Below are 15325 nucleotides of genomic sequence, written 5' to 3'. Positions count from 1 at the left end.
GAGCTGAATTCTTTAACGATTCGGACAGCCTCGCATGCGAAAGAATCACGGTGAAGGTTCGCGGATTAGGTAACAACAACGGGACGGACGGAAGGAAGGAAGGAAGGAAGGAAGGAAGGAAGGAAACGCCCGGTTGCATGACGTGCTTTCATCAAAGGCGACGGTAATTCGGACGGCGAGCGTTGAATCGACGAGTGCTGCAGGTTACGTCGGTTCGTCACCTCGCACCTAACAATAAATGGCATTGCGCTGACGGTACTCGCGACGAAGCTTTCTTTGTCTGTCTACTCTCCCTCTTCCTCTCTCTTTCAGTCGGGCCGTGACTAATTGCGAGCAGAAAAATGACACCCTCGTTCGGCAAATCCATCGCTCGGTTCACCCTTATCGATGATACTTCTCAAGGACGAGGATGGCTTATCAGGGACATTCTTCTCGACGAAGCAATCTGTCACACCAAGTGGCGATTCGTACTTCTACGTAAAAGCCGCGTCAATTTGAAGTTTCACTTACGTATTGCTTGTGTACAGAAGCGCGGGAAACTTCAGAGAAACTGTTTTACGTTATACTGTGATCGTAGGTAATCATAGGCACGTCAAAGAGCGAAATGTTTATTCGTACGCCAATGACAAGAGAGTTTCGATTCTTTGAAAACGTTATTGCTTTATCTTTAATCCTCCGTAGCGATATTTAAAAAAATCTATGAGCCAATTATTCTTTGATCTTGGAGCTCGTTGAATTAGCGGAAGAAATTCTCATCTTTTATTTGACTTAATTTTACGAACGTGTGATAAAACAGTCATGTTTTCAGTATGAAAAATTCTAGAATCCAGCCTGAGACATGTACCTGTTCAAAGTTCGGGAACTCGTTGAATATAGATAGAATTCACAAAGAGTAAAGAGAAAAGAGAAAAGAAGCTCACGTTTCAACTTGACGTGATTTTCGATGAGAATTAAAGAAATTCATAAAAGAGGTGCACAAAAGTTTATATCAATAATAAACTCAGCACCCTGACAGACAGCCGCTTTAGGATTCTCAAGCATTCGCGTTAAACTCTAGCGGACGACGCGACGACGCGACGGGGTGTTCGGTCGTTAGAAATTCACTCTGCATAGTCATAAGTACGTATATAAAATACATCAAGCGTGGGAAATCTAGCATATGAAAGGGAGATAAAAAGTTTCGCCAAGTTTCCTATAAAGGTAATTCTCCGGCCATTTCGACTCGAAGTGTTTTATATAGGTACAACCTAATCGAAGGAGGAAAACTTTTTACTGCCGTTTTCTCGTCTAACTTTCGAGACACAGGAATCGAGAGACCGAGTTGAGAGGGTGTGAAATTCACGGCGAAAGAGGAATAATAATCTTCCAAGGATCGAGGTTTGTCACTGCATCCTCGTTACCCAGTATTTAAAGTTATACTAGTTTTTTCAAGTATAACCTACAACTATACGCAAAACACGTCAAAGTCGATGAGACGTCCGACTCACTCCTCGCAGCTGGATGCAGGTGAAAGACAAAAGTGGTTTCCGTCAATTACTCGCAAAATATAAATTCACAAAATACACCGTTTGCGATGTATAGTTAACCCAAGCATCGCATTTCTCCTCACAACGTAACATTTTCACACATTTTTCAATTATTCGAAAACGGAACTATGGATATTCGAAATCCTTCCGGAATGCAATTTCCCCCGCTAGCTGGTAATATCGACCCCTGTAATACCGCCAGATTTTAATAACGTCGGAAATTTAATATTGTTTTTCTCAGTCCTTCGCTAATACGCGGGGTTGTGGATTACGAATTGGGTTAGGCTAGGTTAGGTTAGGTTGGGTTAACGAACCCGTCGAACCGCGAAGAGAAAGTCCGATGGGATAGGAAAAGCCCCATAGATGGAGAAATGAGAAGTGACGTTGAACGGAGCGGAAAGTTAAAGCGCGTTAACCATGGTACAAAGGCAATTCTAATCAACGTCGGATCTAGGATAGACAATTAAAACAGATACGCGAGGTAGCCGCTGGTGGGTGAAGCAGGTGAGTGGGAGCAGATCGAGTAACGAAAGCTCTCGAGACGACCGATCGAACGGTTCCTCAACGCTGCGTGGGAAATCCTGACGTAACACGCACGTGATAAAAATGAAAATTATAATAACAAGGACGACAACAAGTTTTTGTATGCGTACGCATTGTGCTCGCTCCCCTGCAAAGCTTTGTGAAAATAATCAAAGAATGGAGAATTAATCCTGGGTATAAGAAAATATTTGACAAAGGCTATCCAGGGTGAGTATTACAATGGGGGTTGGTGGGCGGCTGTTATATATAATATACTTACACGCGGGTGGGAACACCTACACATTTTACTAATGTATACGCAATATCCAAAGGTCGCCCTGGACTTCAATGAGTAGGAGGGGAGGATGAACGAGGTTTTCGAGATAAGAAAGCCGGTATAAGTGTAGAGAGCGGTATACAAACGTACATCGAGGACCATTTATTTGGACGTCACTCGAGTTTAGGGGTGGGTAATCGGTATAAATTTGTATAGGTGGTCGCGCCAATATCTACCCGAGTGATAATAATGCTACAGACAATAAGGAAGATCGCGTCGTTTGCCTGTTATAGATTATCCAATCACGTCGTACAGACACCGAGGAACGGCGAAAAAATTTAGACACCGTACGAGGTATCGCACGTACATATGAGACATTCCATGCCAACTCGACGAATGAATTTCCCGCATGGTATCGGGTCGAAGAATCTTTTTTAGAATAATTAGGAAATTTTCAAAAATGGAATTATTTACCTTCGTAAAAATGTGTCGGAGTATACAAAATTACGAATGAAATGAAAAATGGTAAGGGAAAATCGTTTGTCGAGTCGGCATGGAATACCTCACATATAACGTATGTACATTGGGTTAGATTTGAAACTGCGAAACACTCGAAGCTTCCTGTATCCCCTTCCTTTAACACCTACGTTTTATTCCTCGTCCGACAGTTCCGACAGAGACACCTTCTGACGTCGGATGGTCACGTATGTACATGGAACTTGTCTCGAGGCAAAATTCGTAGCTACGTTGATTTGTCGGTAAGGAGAACCGGGCGTTATAAACGCAGACGTGGCGCTGGGACCTCGTTCGTTTAATTATATAACAACTTTAATAAGCTATTATGCGTCCGCGGATTTATTTCACCGAGTGAGAATACAATACGTCGTTAAGAACGTTCGGCGTCAACGCAACGATCATAATTACCCGAGATTGGCGATGGGTTCTTGGATATATATATTTTATTCAGTCCACGTCTTGCTCGCCCCTGCATCACCTCGTCTCCTCACTGATAGGAGTGACGCGGAAACTTTCGCGATGCCACCTGCCTGCGAAATACTCTAATAGCAGACATCCGCGTTAGCAAATTTCAATTTTCTAGCCCGCGGAGACGCGATAACAAACGATTATTATCGATCGGATCGATTAACGATCGACCCTCGAATCGCACTTACGAGAATTCGAATCTTTTGCTAAACGAAAACGAGAACAAGTTTCACGTCCGATAAAATTTCGGCACGTGTACGAGTAAATCGAGTTTAAAGTTTTGCGGATACGGATTGACGTGCGTTGTCGTCGCTCGTGGCATTTTGTCAAACAGCCTGACATTTCGCCGTGGCGGCGCGTTGGATGATACGCATATACGACAAATGTTATTTGATTAGGTACCAAAATTATCCGGGAACGTTCGTGCCTGTTATGGGAACGTGCAGGATTTCTCCGCAAACGACTACAGAAGTACGGAAATGAGTATGATAAAGTGAAAATGGAAACAAAAACATTTCGATATGATTCACGGTGTCCAGTGCTCCTGAAAATGTCATTAAATTTTACTTGCCCTGCGAAAGTGCTGGAAACTATCCTTGAATTTTTCTCGTGTCCTGAAAATATTCTACTTTTAATCTCTTTGAATAACTAGAAAATATCCTCGACTTTGTTACGGATTTCTTACTGGACACCATGAATTATGAACGCATAGCCGCTGTACTCATTTAGTACTGTTTGTTCTTTACAGCTTGTAAAATGTAGATGAAAAAGAAGAAAAAACAAAATAAATAAATGCAAACCGCATCCTCAACAACGCCGATTGGTCGCCGACTTAACAGCGGTGATTAAGAGTAATTATTTTCCAACTAACAAGTCCGATACAAGAATCGTCGGCTGGTTTTATTCTCTCAAGTAGTTGTCATCTATTTATTTTTTATTTATTTTTTTTTTTTATTTTTTGTAATTTGGTTTCAAGCAACTCGTAAGAAAGCGACACACTTGCAAGATACACGCTTTAGAATTCCAGGTGCACTCCTTCGGTAACTACGTAAGCACGACGACTGGGACGCAATTATCTCGGTATTCCAGCACAGCGCGATTGTTTATTTATTTATTCACTTATTGTTGGCCGGTATTCGTTCGGGCGCAGATTGGATTGCGCCGGTGCATGTCAGCGGCCGCCGTATCGCCAAGAGGCATCCTGATTGCTGGTACATACAGGTACACGTATAATAAAAATCAGCGAATCGCAATTAGTGTCGACGAAACGATAGCGCAACTCTTGTATAATATCTTACGCCGCTTGAGTAATCACGAACGTCGGCTGTGACTTCGTTCCATATAACAGGGTACCGGCAACCAAGGCGACATGCACATTGTATGTATCACTTTTACCGTACGCTGCCTGAGACGGAAGAAGATCCAGATAAGGACCCTTTGGTCATCGCTATACAGAATTTCCCCCAAGTTAGTTTCTTTCCTTGCGATGTCGGAATAATAAATTGCGAACGAGTGTGGAAACGGTTGAACCTTTTCGCGAATCCCTCTTTCGGAGGATCGGGTCTTTTCCAAGTATAACCTGCACTCGGGCGTAACGACGTGTACAACATATGTAAAATCCAGTAAGACCAATTACCTTGAAGTCGATGTAGCCGTTCTTGTCCATGTCAAATGTGCGGAAGACGTGGTCGCAGAATTCCTCGGCATTACCAGAGGGGAAAAACATTTTGTACATGTCGACGAACTTGGCCGGAGTCAGTCTGCCGTTTGGACAGTCTTGCTGTAAGAAGAAAAAAGAGAAACACGTGGCATGAAACGTGAAATATACGATACAGCGACGAAAGATTGCAACGATCTGTTGATCGAGGATGAGAAGGAGGAGCAGGACGCGGGGGACCGGGTGAAAGCGGAAATTACATCAACTTCGATCGACAATCAATCAGGGAAAGGTCCTGGGCGGGAATTGCCGCGAAATTTCGTCGTCTTTAATGACCGAGGTACGGCTCGACGGCTAACGACTCGAAGCTTTGGCGTCGGGCTGCTCGCCGCTTTTACCGCTCCGCCTCTCTCGACGCCAAGACCTTATCAGGATTAACGCGAGGCGAAACGGGCTTCACACCCGTCCGACTCGTTGAACGTTCCATCCCCGAAATCCCCGAGCATTCTTAGCCTCGGCCTGTCCCGCATGGGACGCCTAGCACGGTGCCTATCGATCATTCGGCACGAGCCTAGCCGTCACCCCGTTACGCTGACATTTTCGTCGGCGTTAAAACGCGACGGCGACGCGTCTTTTTACCGCCGTCGAGGAAGGAAGGCGAGGAGGAGGACGAGGTTCAGCCACACCCGTGTCGCAATTTCGATTACGCAAGCGAGCGCTGACCGTTCCTTCGGTCCTCCTCCGCTTCTCCGCGTAATAACTACGAGAATATGTACCTGTACGTAGAAAATGCCTCGGACAAACGTAAAATCAATATTGATCCTGCACAATGTATGTATGTATAAAGTGTTCGTACCGCAGGTTGTCCGAAACTCTTTAAGGTACTCTCGAGTGAGTTATGCTTATTTATCGCACGTTAGAAGAAGAATTCAACGAGGTCACTCCGAACGAGCGCAAACTCTTCGAATGCGGTTCCAGTCCGGCGTCGTTTCATTTTTGATTACGTCTTCTGATTTGTACATGAAGATATACTCCTGGACCGAACTGACACGATTCAATCGATCAGACTCGGTATAATATAATTTTTGCAACTTCTTCGAGTTATTCCTTTGTCTATTCTATTTTTGGACACCTCCGATTTCCTACAAAACCACGCATATCTAAAATCGGAGACTTGGTAAAAAAAAGAAAAAAAAAAGTATCACGTCGGTTAGAAAAAATACCCAAACTTGTCGAGATATAGTGAGATGAGTAAGTGGTCCTCACCGAGGTCCGGTTTCAGAAATGATTCACTGCCATTGGCACGTACGAGACAACGGGTTAGACACGTTCCCCGAGACGAACAACTGGGAGGCTTTTAGCCCATATTTTAACCCTTACACGACTGTAGGAAACACATGTCAAATTATGAGCGAAAGAGCTGAAGGACGTGGCGGTGACTTCAAGCTCTGACCCACTTGCTGGATGAGGCTTTATTTTGTTTTCATTCAACTTGTCCCTCACCTCTCCGTCACCCTCTATCTCACCTCCTCTCTTCCCTTCTTTCTCTCTCTCTGTCTTCAGCGATTATTAAGCCTTTTTGTCTTTCCATTTCTATTTTATTTGTTTCACACTACTCAATATCGCTATTAATACAAATAAACTTACAACGTTGCATTCTCTCTCTGAGTAAACTCTGCTCTACCCTATTTTACTCTCGCTTTGGACTACCGCAGTTGTAACACAACACCGTCGTGCGTACGACTGAAAATTTTCTACGAGGATCTCATATTTGTAGTTAATTTTTGGAGAACAATGTTGAAAAGATATTCGAAAAAACAAGAGGTCAATTACTAGTTTTCCGAATAATCTGAAAATATGCTGCTAACCTTATTCACTTGATCTATAACTTACGCTCCATTAGACAATCGTAGCTTTGAGTTGCAACCAACTATCGCGCAATGACGGACATCTTTCTAGTCTCCTTAAATTCCATTAGGTTAGGTTGAGTCGCGATAGGTTAGGTTAATCCGAATGCACGGCACTTGGGCATCGTTATCGGTTCACAGCTAGCAGCGTATAACGAAAGCGGGTACAAAGAGGGAGGTAACGGAAACGGGTAAGAGATCGTGGATGAGGTCGGAAAGAAAACGGCAAACGATACTCGAGGTCTGTACGATGTCGAGGAGGAGGAGCCCGCCATCCACTCGAGGGAGTCGTACAAGGCACGCGAACCTAAACCCCGAATAGAAAGCAAGAAAGACAAAGGAGAGAACGGACCGAGTGCGAGTGGATTTTCTAGTGCGGGAAACGTCGGAGGCGAGCAAAGAGGAGATACTAATCACTTAGCATTTCAAGCGGGCAGCGCAAAGATTAAACTGACGGTGAGAGAGTTAGAGAAAGGCGTGGGAATTTATATGTGAGGAAAAACTCCTTGTCCGAGTTTCGAATCCCGATGCCAAAAATACCCGGGCATTGAAACTTATGAAAGATATTTCGCGATCATTTATAATTCCGCTGTTCCGACAGAATTTTAAAGCACCTCGAGGAACAGGGATCCATGGAAATGAGCAGACTCCTTACTTTTTCAATAATACGCCCTGCCTCTTGCTTCACTTTATCTTTTTTATTCTCCATTATTATTATTTTTTTCTTTCTTCGCCGACAGAACCGTTTCGTCCATCTTAGGAGGAGCTTACGAAGCTTTCTTATCTGTTGAGATCCTTTCAACGTCGGTACGAACTTGAGAGGAATCGACAACTGCTGTCGGGGCCGGGGTGAGAACATGAACGGATTAAGAGAACTTACCCCAACCCCGCGGGTCTCTGTACAAAAGGACGGGGAGTTTTGCAAGACGGTATCGTCATTCCGATCGAGATTATACTCTCGTTGGAAAAAATCTACCCACATTTAAATGCAAGAGAAAAAAAACTCAGAAAATATTAAAATAACAAACAAACACCAAAAATCTGTAAAATTTTACATCTTTCTGTACAGCTTTGAACTTTTAGACTCGACAATTTGAGCGGTCCACTGCACTGGTATGATTATGTAGTTTTCATCCTACGATCACGATACTTTCTTTCTTCGTTTTAAAATAAGAAAATTCCTCAAGCTATAGGCAGACTTTATTTAGAACAAAGAACTTCGCCCCTTGTTTACCGACTCTGACTGTGAGTAGAAATTTCCCACCGGCGCAAATATTTTCTACCTCACCCTGAGCGTGTGTAAAGAGAGAGAAAGAGAGCCGCAACGGTGAGCTTATTATTCTAGGTTTTTCCCCCACACCTGTCGTGAATAAAAGCTAGTATACATAAATCCGCGTCAAGTCTACCGTAGAGAATAGGACGAGGAGGTGGAACGAGAGATCGAAATTGAGGCGAGCAAAGAAGATGGCGGCGGTCGTATCGATTGAGAAAAGCCTGCCACAGATTTCCCCGTAGCCGGCGAGTAAAGTCCAACAAAAGTAAATACACAAATAATGGGAATCGAACAACATAACCCAAAACAAATCGCAGCGACACGAAGAAAATTCTCCTATCCTCCGATATATGTGTACATGTATTCACGTATCAGCGTGAAATATCTGTGTCGTACGGTGAATCTGAGGGATGCGAGAGGAGCCGAGTGCCAACATGCGGATATGCGGTGAAGAATTTTTTCACAAACGTTCAAAGTATACCGCGCGTGTTAAAAATCGGAAGGTATGAAAGAGGAACAAAATGAGCAGAGCTAAAGTATGAAGTGAAAAATGTAAAACGCTCCGCTTGCGATACCTTTTGCGTTCCTCGACATCTTTTATTTTTTATTTATCTTTTGTTTTTCTTCGGTTTTATTTATTTATTTATCTACTCTCTCGGCGTAGCGAGATACTCGCGCTCTTCAAGTTGGAACAGCGAACTTGCACTCAAGTAGGTACAACAAACTTTTCCACCAAAGTTACGAAAAATGACTGGAATAAAAAGCGGTCGGGTACGCCGAGGGTTGACGCGACCCGTTTTTCACTGCCTAATTTATTCATGCCCACGTGTAAAATTTTCCGGTGTTCCTCGAGTAAGGAAGTAAGGAAGAAGAGAGAGGGAGAGAGTCAAGGATCGGCCAGGACGTTCATGCGGAAAGAGAACAGGATCCGGATAACCCTTTCACTCACGCAATTCAGTTGCCTGAAAATGCAAAAAAATTCAGAATTTTGCATGGAACATATAGAAAAACAGAAGTAACAATAAAATAAAAAGAAAAAGATGTGCCACTATAGTGGCTTCTGTGAAAGGGTTAAAAATAGGGGAACAATAGAAGCGCAGGTGAAGAAGCAGATCGTGTGGGATCTATATTTGTTCGTCGTGCAATATATCAACGTGAAAAGACGCAGGTATGCATAATAACGCTTCGCGTTGTTTGAACAGTTGATCCGTTTCATCTGCTGCTTCCTCCGATCCGACACTTCGACTTCGATTAAAGTGTAGGTACATCCCTGGTAAATATTAGTCGAAACGATGTAGAACGAACATCATACTTTGTTTTTTCCAGATAATAATTTATGCGAGTGATAATTTATTATTGAAGCTTGTATTATTGTTGAAGATTTTTACGGAATATACGAATACTTGACGAGTGTAGAGCAACGTAGAGTAACGACGAGGCCGCATCGCTTTCGGGCGAAAGTGTAATTTCCACTAAATCGAACCGCTAGATTGTTCGGTAAAAATTTTGCAACACCGCCGAATGGTTGACATCGGTTCCGTCGCGTTCCGTCATCCATACACCCGATACGTTCCTTCGCAATTATACGGGTCACGGCCATGCCCGACTGACAAAAACAAAGCAATTGCGTAATCCAATTAACCGCGTCGCGCGTCGGTTCAACGTTACGCGGTGACGAGAAGAACAACTTTGGTCGGTGACGGTGAATCGTCTGCAAGCGCGTCGATGTCACGAAACACGGAGAACTTCCAGCTAACGCATGCTTCAAGTTGCGTCGGTCGGAAAACTCGAAATTCGAATATTTTGAAAACATTGCGTAAAATTTTTTGGTGCGTATCAAGTTTGTGTAAAAATTGACGTTAGAATTTTCATGGTAGATTAACAAAAAATGCTTATCATCCGGCTGTTTTTACAATAAATAAATAAATAAATCTCATATTTTTATTAGACTTGGAAATATTTCCGGGATCATGTGGAACCAAGAATCGCAGCAGTTGTTACCATAAGGTAGTTTAATAAGTATGAAGCTGCAAAACAAAGGTAGGACGTTGAACGTGACTTGAATTAAACGGTTAATGTTGGCAAAAATTTATAACGACATGCGTGGAAAGTATGGCTACGGATCACTTTGCGCTCGGAGTTGGACCGAATTAGACAACAAGGCGCGATGTCCGCGTAGACAGCGAGGCGGAAGATGCATATACAAGTTACAGCTAAGAGGTGGGTGGGAGTTTCAGGAGGATCGATCAAAGAAATCGATCTTCATATCTCACTTGTCTTGTATTTTAAATAATTATCTTACACGTTTTTCCTCTTTTTAAACATAATCTCGCCTTTTTGGCTCGTCACACGTTTTCGCAAAATCAACCGTCCTACTCTGTATCTTTCTGCCTTCTGCCCCGCTACTCGCAGAGCGGTAACTTGGCAATTTTTCAGTCAAGTCTCCTCTACCAATCCCTGATACAAGTGACTAACCAACGGCTAAGTTAAAACCTAAGTAACGGGTAAGCGCCTGAAATACGAAGGTATTATAGTTACATACGCCGACGCTCCGTCTATTATACGCGTATTCCATGGAATTGAGGCTAAAAGCTTTGAATAGCAAATAGCTCCGAAGTTACGTTCTACAACGGTTATTTTGATAATAGCGCGGGTAAGTACAAGGGAGACGAACGCGGAAAGGTCTCGAGTTGCGGAGCGATCAGTTCTACGGATGCAGCATGAGAAAGAAAGAGTAAATGAGGCGAGAGAGAAGAAGAAAAAGAGAGAAAAGAAAAAAAAGAAAGAAGTAGACGGGTTGAACGAATGAAAGGAAAAATAGAGAGCTGAAAGCCACCCTTCGGCAAACGATGCAATTTCCGTGACAAAGAAACCATCGCTGACGATCAGCAATATTTTTCACCGCGCTTCACATAAACGGTACCCTACATGAAAAAATGAGTGACACGCGACGCGATGCGATGCGATGTCCCAGAAATTGAATTCTAGTCCTGGATCATTTGATTTTAAAGATAAAACCGCCTATTCGTCTCTTTCGTGTTGCGTATTGCGCGTTGCAAGGCAACTGATCCCCATAGCTGTTATCGACTTATACACAAGGTTGCAAGCCTTTTTTCCATGTCGCAACAGAAACGGTATCCGACTTCGATATGGTCTAAAAGGCGAACGTTTATTCCACGATCTCTCGAGATAGATATACTGCAGCCACCGCTGCATTTCCAACCTGTAACATGCAGACGATGATGAAATTCGTGTTCTTATTACTGCACTGCACTGCACTCCGATGCAATCAGCCTTTGAGGCTAATACCGCAAACGTTGCGATGTACGCAACTGGTATTTATAGTTGTATAATTGGGGCAATTAAGAAATCATCACATATCGACAAAACTAAACGTCGCCGTAACAATAATCCAATAAGGTAAAATTGATCCTGTTATCATCTTGAAAGTCTAGGTACACGTGTTTCTCTCGTTCGCCGTTTTTCATCCATCCTCCCTCGGTTATAACACGCACGTTTATTTATTTTCATTTTCATCGTTTCCTTTTTCGGGCATGATAAAATTGTTTCGCGTATGCCGCATACCGACACGAAACGGCATTGCGCGATTAAAGTTAAGCCGCAAACGAGTTTTCACGAGTCAAGTTTACTCGCGGTTGCTGGTTATACACCCACAGCTATCTGCGAATCAATGATCCAACCAGCCAGCCGGTTCACTCCGCCACCGCGCGGTGAAGAAGGCAGAATTTCGAGGGCCACTTTGACGAGGAATGGCGAAAAGTTTCTCCACTAAATAACTGGGAAACCACACCAACTTTCCTCGGGTACAACGCCGGAGACACATTCTGCGTAAATAATTTACAGGGTTTACAAAAGACAGGGAACGCCACAAAATCTCTCGCCAACTTTTTAGGATTGATGAAGAAAAAATGACAAAAATTATGCAGCAGAAGGAAAAAAAGGGAAGAGGATCGGTTTTCCAGCACCTTCGCGATCGTACCGCGGCAATGTGGAATAAAACGAGTTTAAAACCCTATAATATAGGAGCGAAAATACTTTCGTGGGAATATCGTGAGGATGAGGTATTGTCAAAGGAACCTTAGCGAACAGACCTACCGTATAAAATAAATTACAAAAGCATAATGGATGCGCTCTAATTGGACGGTACAGCATTCTCTGCGGGAATGAGACGGGTTAGAATTTTGAAAGGTAAAATTAAGGAGAGAGAAAAATGGATTATGATTGAGAAAAGGTCCATCAAGGAATCCGAGGGATCACGTTCCACTTCTTCACTGAAAAACGTATAACGCGCATTGAAAATCGGATTTCGTTTCGATAATTCGCGCATTGTTTATTGTAAGAAAACATTCGCAACCCGCAATTAATGTCACGAACACGGTCGATTACATACAGCGATGCTTGTGTTTGACCGCTGATTAGAATGAGAAGCGCGTGTGCCACGCGAGCGAGATTAATTGAAGCAGTATTTGGTCAGTTTGCTTTGTCAACGAGGGTCTCGGTTTGTGGGAATGCTTTTGAAGTCAAATGTAAACGTGACAGCTGAGGAAAATGAGAGGCAAAAAATGGAGGAAAAAACGGTCGTCTCGTCTAGCGAGATTTTTATTTACAACGATAAATTTTACCGCTCAATAAGCATTGAGGGAAAATTCCGCGAACAGAAACAACGGTTGCAGGTATACGCGCGGCAAGAATGTTAATTAGCTCTAAAATCCAACCTCAAGTATTTGACAATTTGAAAACTATGTTGAGCCCCGAGATCCGGGAGCTGGATTTCTCTGCAGCTTGCCTTCTTTTTACTCCACGAAGAAATATGAGTCTCTAAATTTATCGGTCAACGACCGAGTACCGGTGGATAATAAATCGGAACCGAGTCGGAATTGCGACAGCCTCGTTTTTCAAATCTCATACGACGATCGACCTTTGAAATAATGAAAGGTGCTTCGTCGACTGACCTTAAATCCTTTGTACCATTCCTTGATGGTGGCTTCGTCGTACCGCGTGTGCGACTTCAGGAAATCCATGTCCTCTTTGCTCAGCTTATCCTTGCTCCCGAAGCACCCCATTTTTTAACCTGAAAATATAAAGAAAAAAATATCGTTAAATTTTCAGAAGAAAGTAAATCACGACTTTTCTTAAAGGACGGAGGGGACTATTGACAGAATATTTTCTCGACGTGCGATTTCCATTTTGTCGAACTCCGGAAACGGGAAGACTGACGTTTTACGTCACGTTGTTCCTTACGCTAACGTAACGATCGCCTGCCTGATATACTTGTACTGTACTGTACTGAGTCTAAATTGAACACACGTGAAGTACCGATAAAGTCTAATTTTCGAGAAATCAAAACATTTTTGTCTTCAACATCCGCAGCAGCAACTTTGATAATACACCTTCGTGACGCCATCGCAACGATTCGTTTGATTATAGGTGTATGGCAAGTGTGGGTACAACTACGGATTGCAGACGATATCATGTCATTCGTGACCGAGTAAAAGGTACATTATACGCGGCTCACAATCGGTGTAAGTGTAATATAGTATAAATCGTACTTCGTTGACCCTAAGTGGAGAAAGTGGTGGCGACATGGGTTAGGTATGGAATATTGGCCAAATTGCGCAATAGGAATAACGGGGTCGTTATACCTGTGACACAAGATACGTATGACGGAATATTTTTTCAACAGCATGGCTACGTTCCTTCGCACGGTTGGAATTTGATTGCCAACTAGTCGTAGGTTACGCGTATAGTTTTTATTTATTTTTCTCTTTTATTCCAGTCCGTCTGTTTTTGACAGAGCGCAGAAAACAGACAGAAAATTTCGTGGCGTTCGCCTTGATGAACGCAAGCCAAGCTTCGTTCCCTTTGAAGCGCGGAGCTTCGTGATTCGACGATTTTCCTTTTTATTTTCTATCGAATCTTTTTAGAAATATTTTCGCATGGCTACAGTTTCAAATTATTAGTTTGCGAGGCAGTTTTCTGTACAATGATTAAGCCGTAACTTATTTTACCGTAACGAGTCGTTGGACTAGCAATTATCGATCACGGCGCAGCCCGTGAGACGGCCAAGTATTCAATTAATAATATTGCGCATGCAGTCTTGATCTATAAATCAAACTTGCTAATGAGCAAAGCGATAGAACGTTGCTTGTTAGAGAGACGTTACTTAGTAAGTAAGCCACGGAGGGTAGGACATGGAATAAGAGAAAAAAGAGAACAGATGAAATGAAAAGATGGAAGAAGTAGGGAGAGAATGTGCAGAAGAATTCGGAGCTGATAAGTTGTTCCCCCCCCCCCCCCCCCCCCCCCTTCAGATGTCACCAGAGAAATAGTATTGAAATAGACAGAAGCCATTCGCGAGAAGAGAGGAAAGTAGATGAAAGAAAGAAGCGGTATAACCACAAGAAGACAAAAAGTCCTGCCATACGTCTCAAACGAAATCGATCGCAGGCCTGATGGACTCGCCTGTGGAAACGCCATGAAATCAGCCCCCCGCCCTCAGCTACTAAAAAAATAAAAGAGCCCCGAGAGTCAACCGCGAGAGACGGAGACGTGCTTTTTTCGTGGACGGCCGTATATAAGTCACTAACACGTAAGCTGTCGTCTTTGGTGCGTACGTATATGTATAAGGAAGGCGCGCACGCTTTGTTGGAAGGAAAATCGATGCAGCTGGATGAAGAAACCGTCGCGATCGAGGAAAAATTGCGTAGGTGGTGTGCCGAGATAAAATTGATGGACAGTGAGTAGAGAGCCACGCGGGAAAAGAAACGGAAGGAATAAAACGCCGGAGAAACAACGATATTGGAGTTGCGTCACGTATAGCGAAATATTTTTAAACGATTATTTGAACAGTCGTCCGGCCCGTTTCAAATAGTTCACGACGTCTTAATTGATTGTAACATCAAGTTGCGAATCGCGATTGCCGATTATTCGACATTCCGTTATAATTTGATAGTTGGATAGATTTTTCTTCCAACACTAAATTACAGAGGTTTAGAAAATGAAAAGAATAAAAAATGTATTAGTCATAGCGAATAATCACCGATAATGTATGTCTATTATAACTTATGCGAGAGAAAAATTTAAAGAGAAATATGGTATAGAAAAAAGAGGTTAACGGTTAAAAAGTTTATGTGTAAATCAGGCCGGTTGAAAGAGTGA

At 43.0% G+C, this 15325-nt stretch overlaps 2 protein-coding genes across 6 annotated transcripts in view; both read right to left on the bottom strand.

Moving 5' to 3' along the window:
• Window positions 1-15325, bottom strand: part of LOC124175298 (neurocalcin homolog) — a 108287-nt gene that overhangs the window by 27660 nt on the left and 65302 nt on the right. The gene's annotated exons all lie outside the window — the stretch shown is intronic.
• Window positions 1-15325, bottom strand: part of LOC124175300 (neuronal calcium sensor 2) — a 97084-nt gene that overhangs the window by 16490 nt on the left and 65269 nt on the right. For all 4 annotated transcript variants that reach the window (XM_046555390.1, XM_046555391.1, XM_046555392.1 and 1 more), the window contains 2 exons: window positions 13120-13238; window positions 4946-5089 (listed from right to left, as the gene is read on the bottom strand). In XM_046555390.1, the coding sequence (XP_046411346.1) occupies window positions 4946-5089; window positions 13120-13230 (255 nt within the window). In that variant the 5' untranslated portion in view covers window positions 13231-13238. The remainder of the gene's footprint in view (window positions 1-4945; window positions 5090-13119; window positions 13239-15325) is intronic.

Source organism: Neodiprion fabricii, chromosome 2, assembly GCF_021155785.1.
Source record: "Neodiprion fabricii isolate iyNeoFabr1 chromosome 2, iyNeoFabr1.1, whole genome shotgun sequence".
NCBI classification, from domain to species: Eukaryota; Metazoa; Arthropoda; class Insecta; order Hymenoptera; family Diprionidae; genus Neodiprion; species Neodiprion fabricii.
The sequence above is the reverse complement of the archived record's forward strand: the minus strand, read 5'-3'. Positions and strand labels throughout refer to the sequence as shown.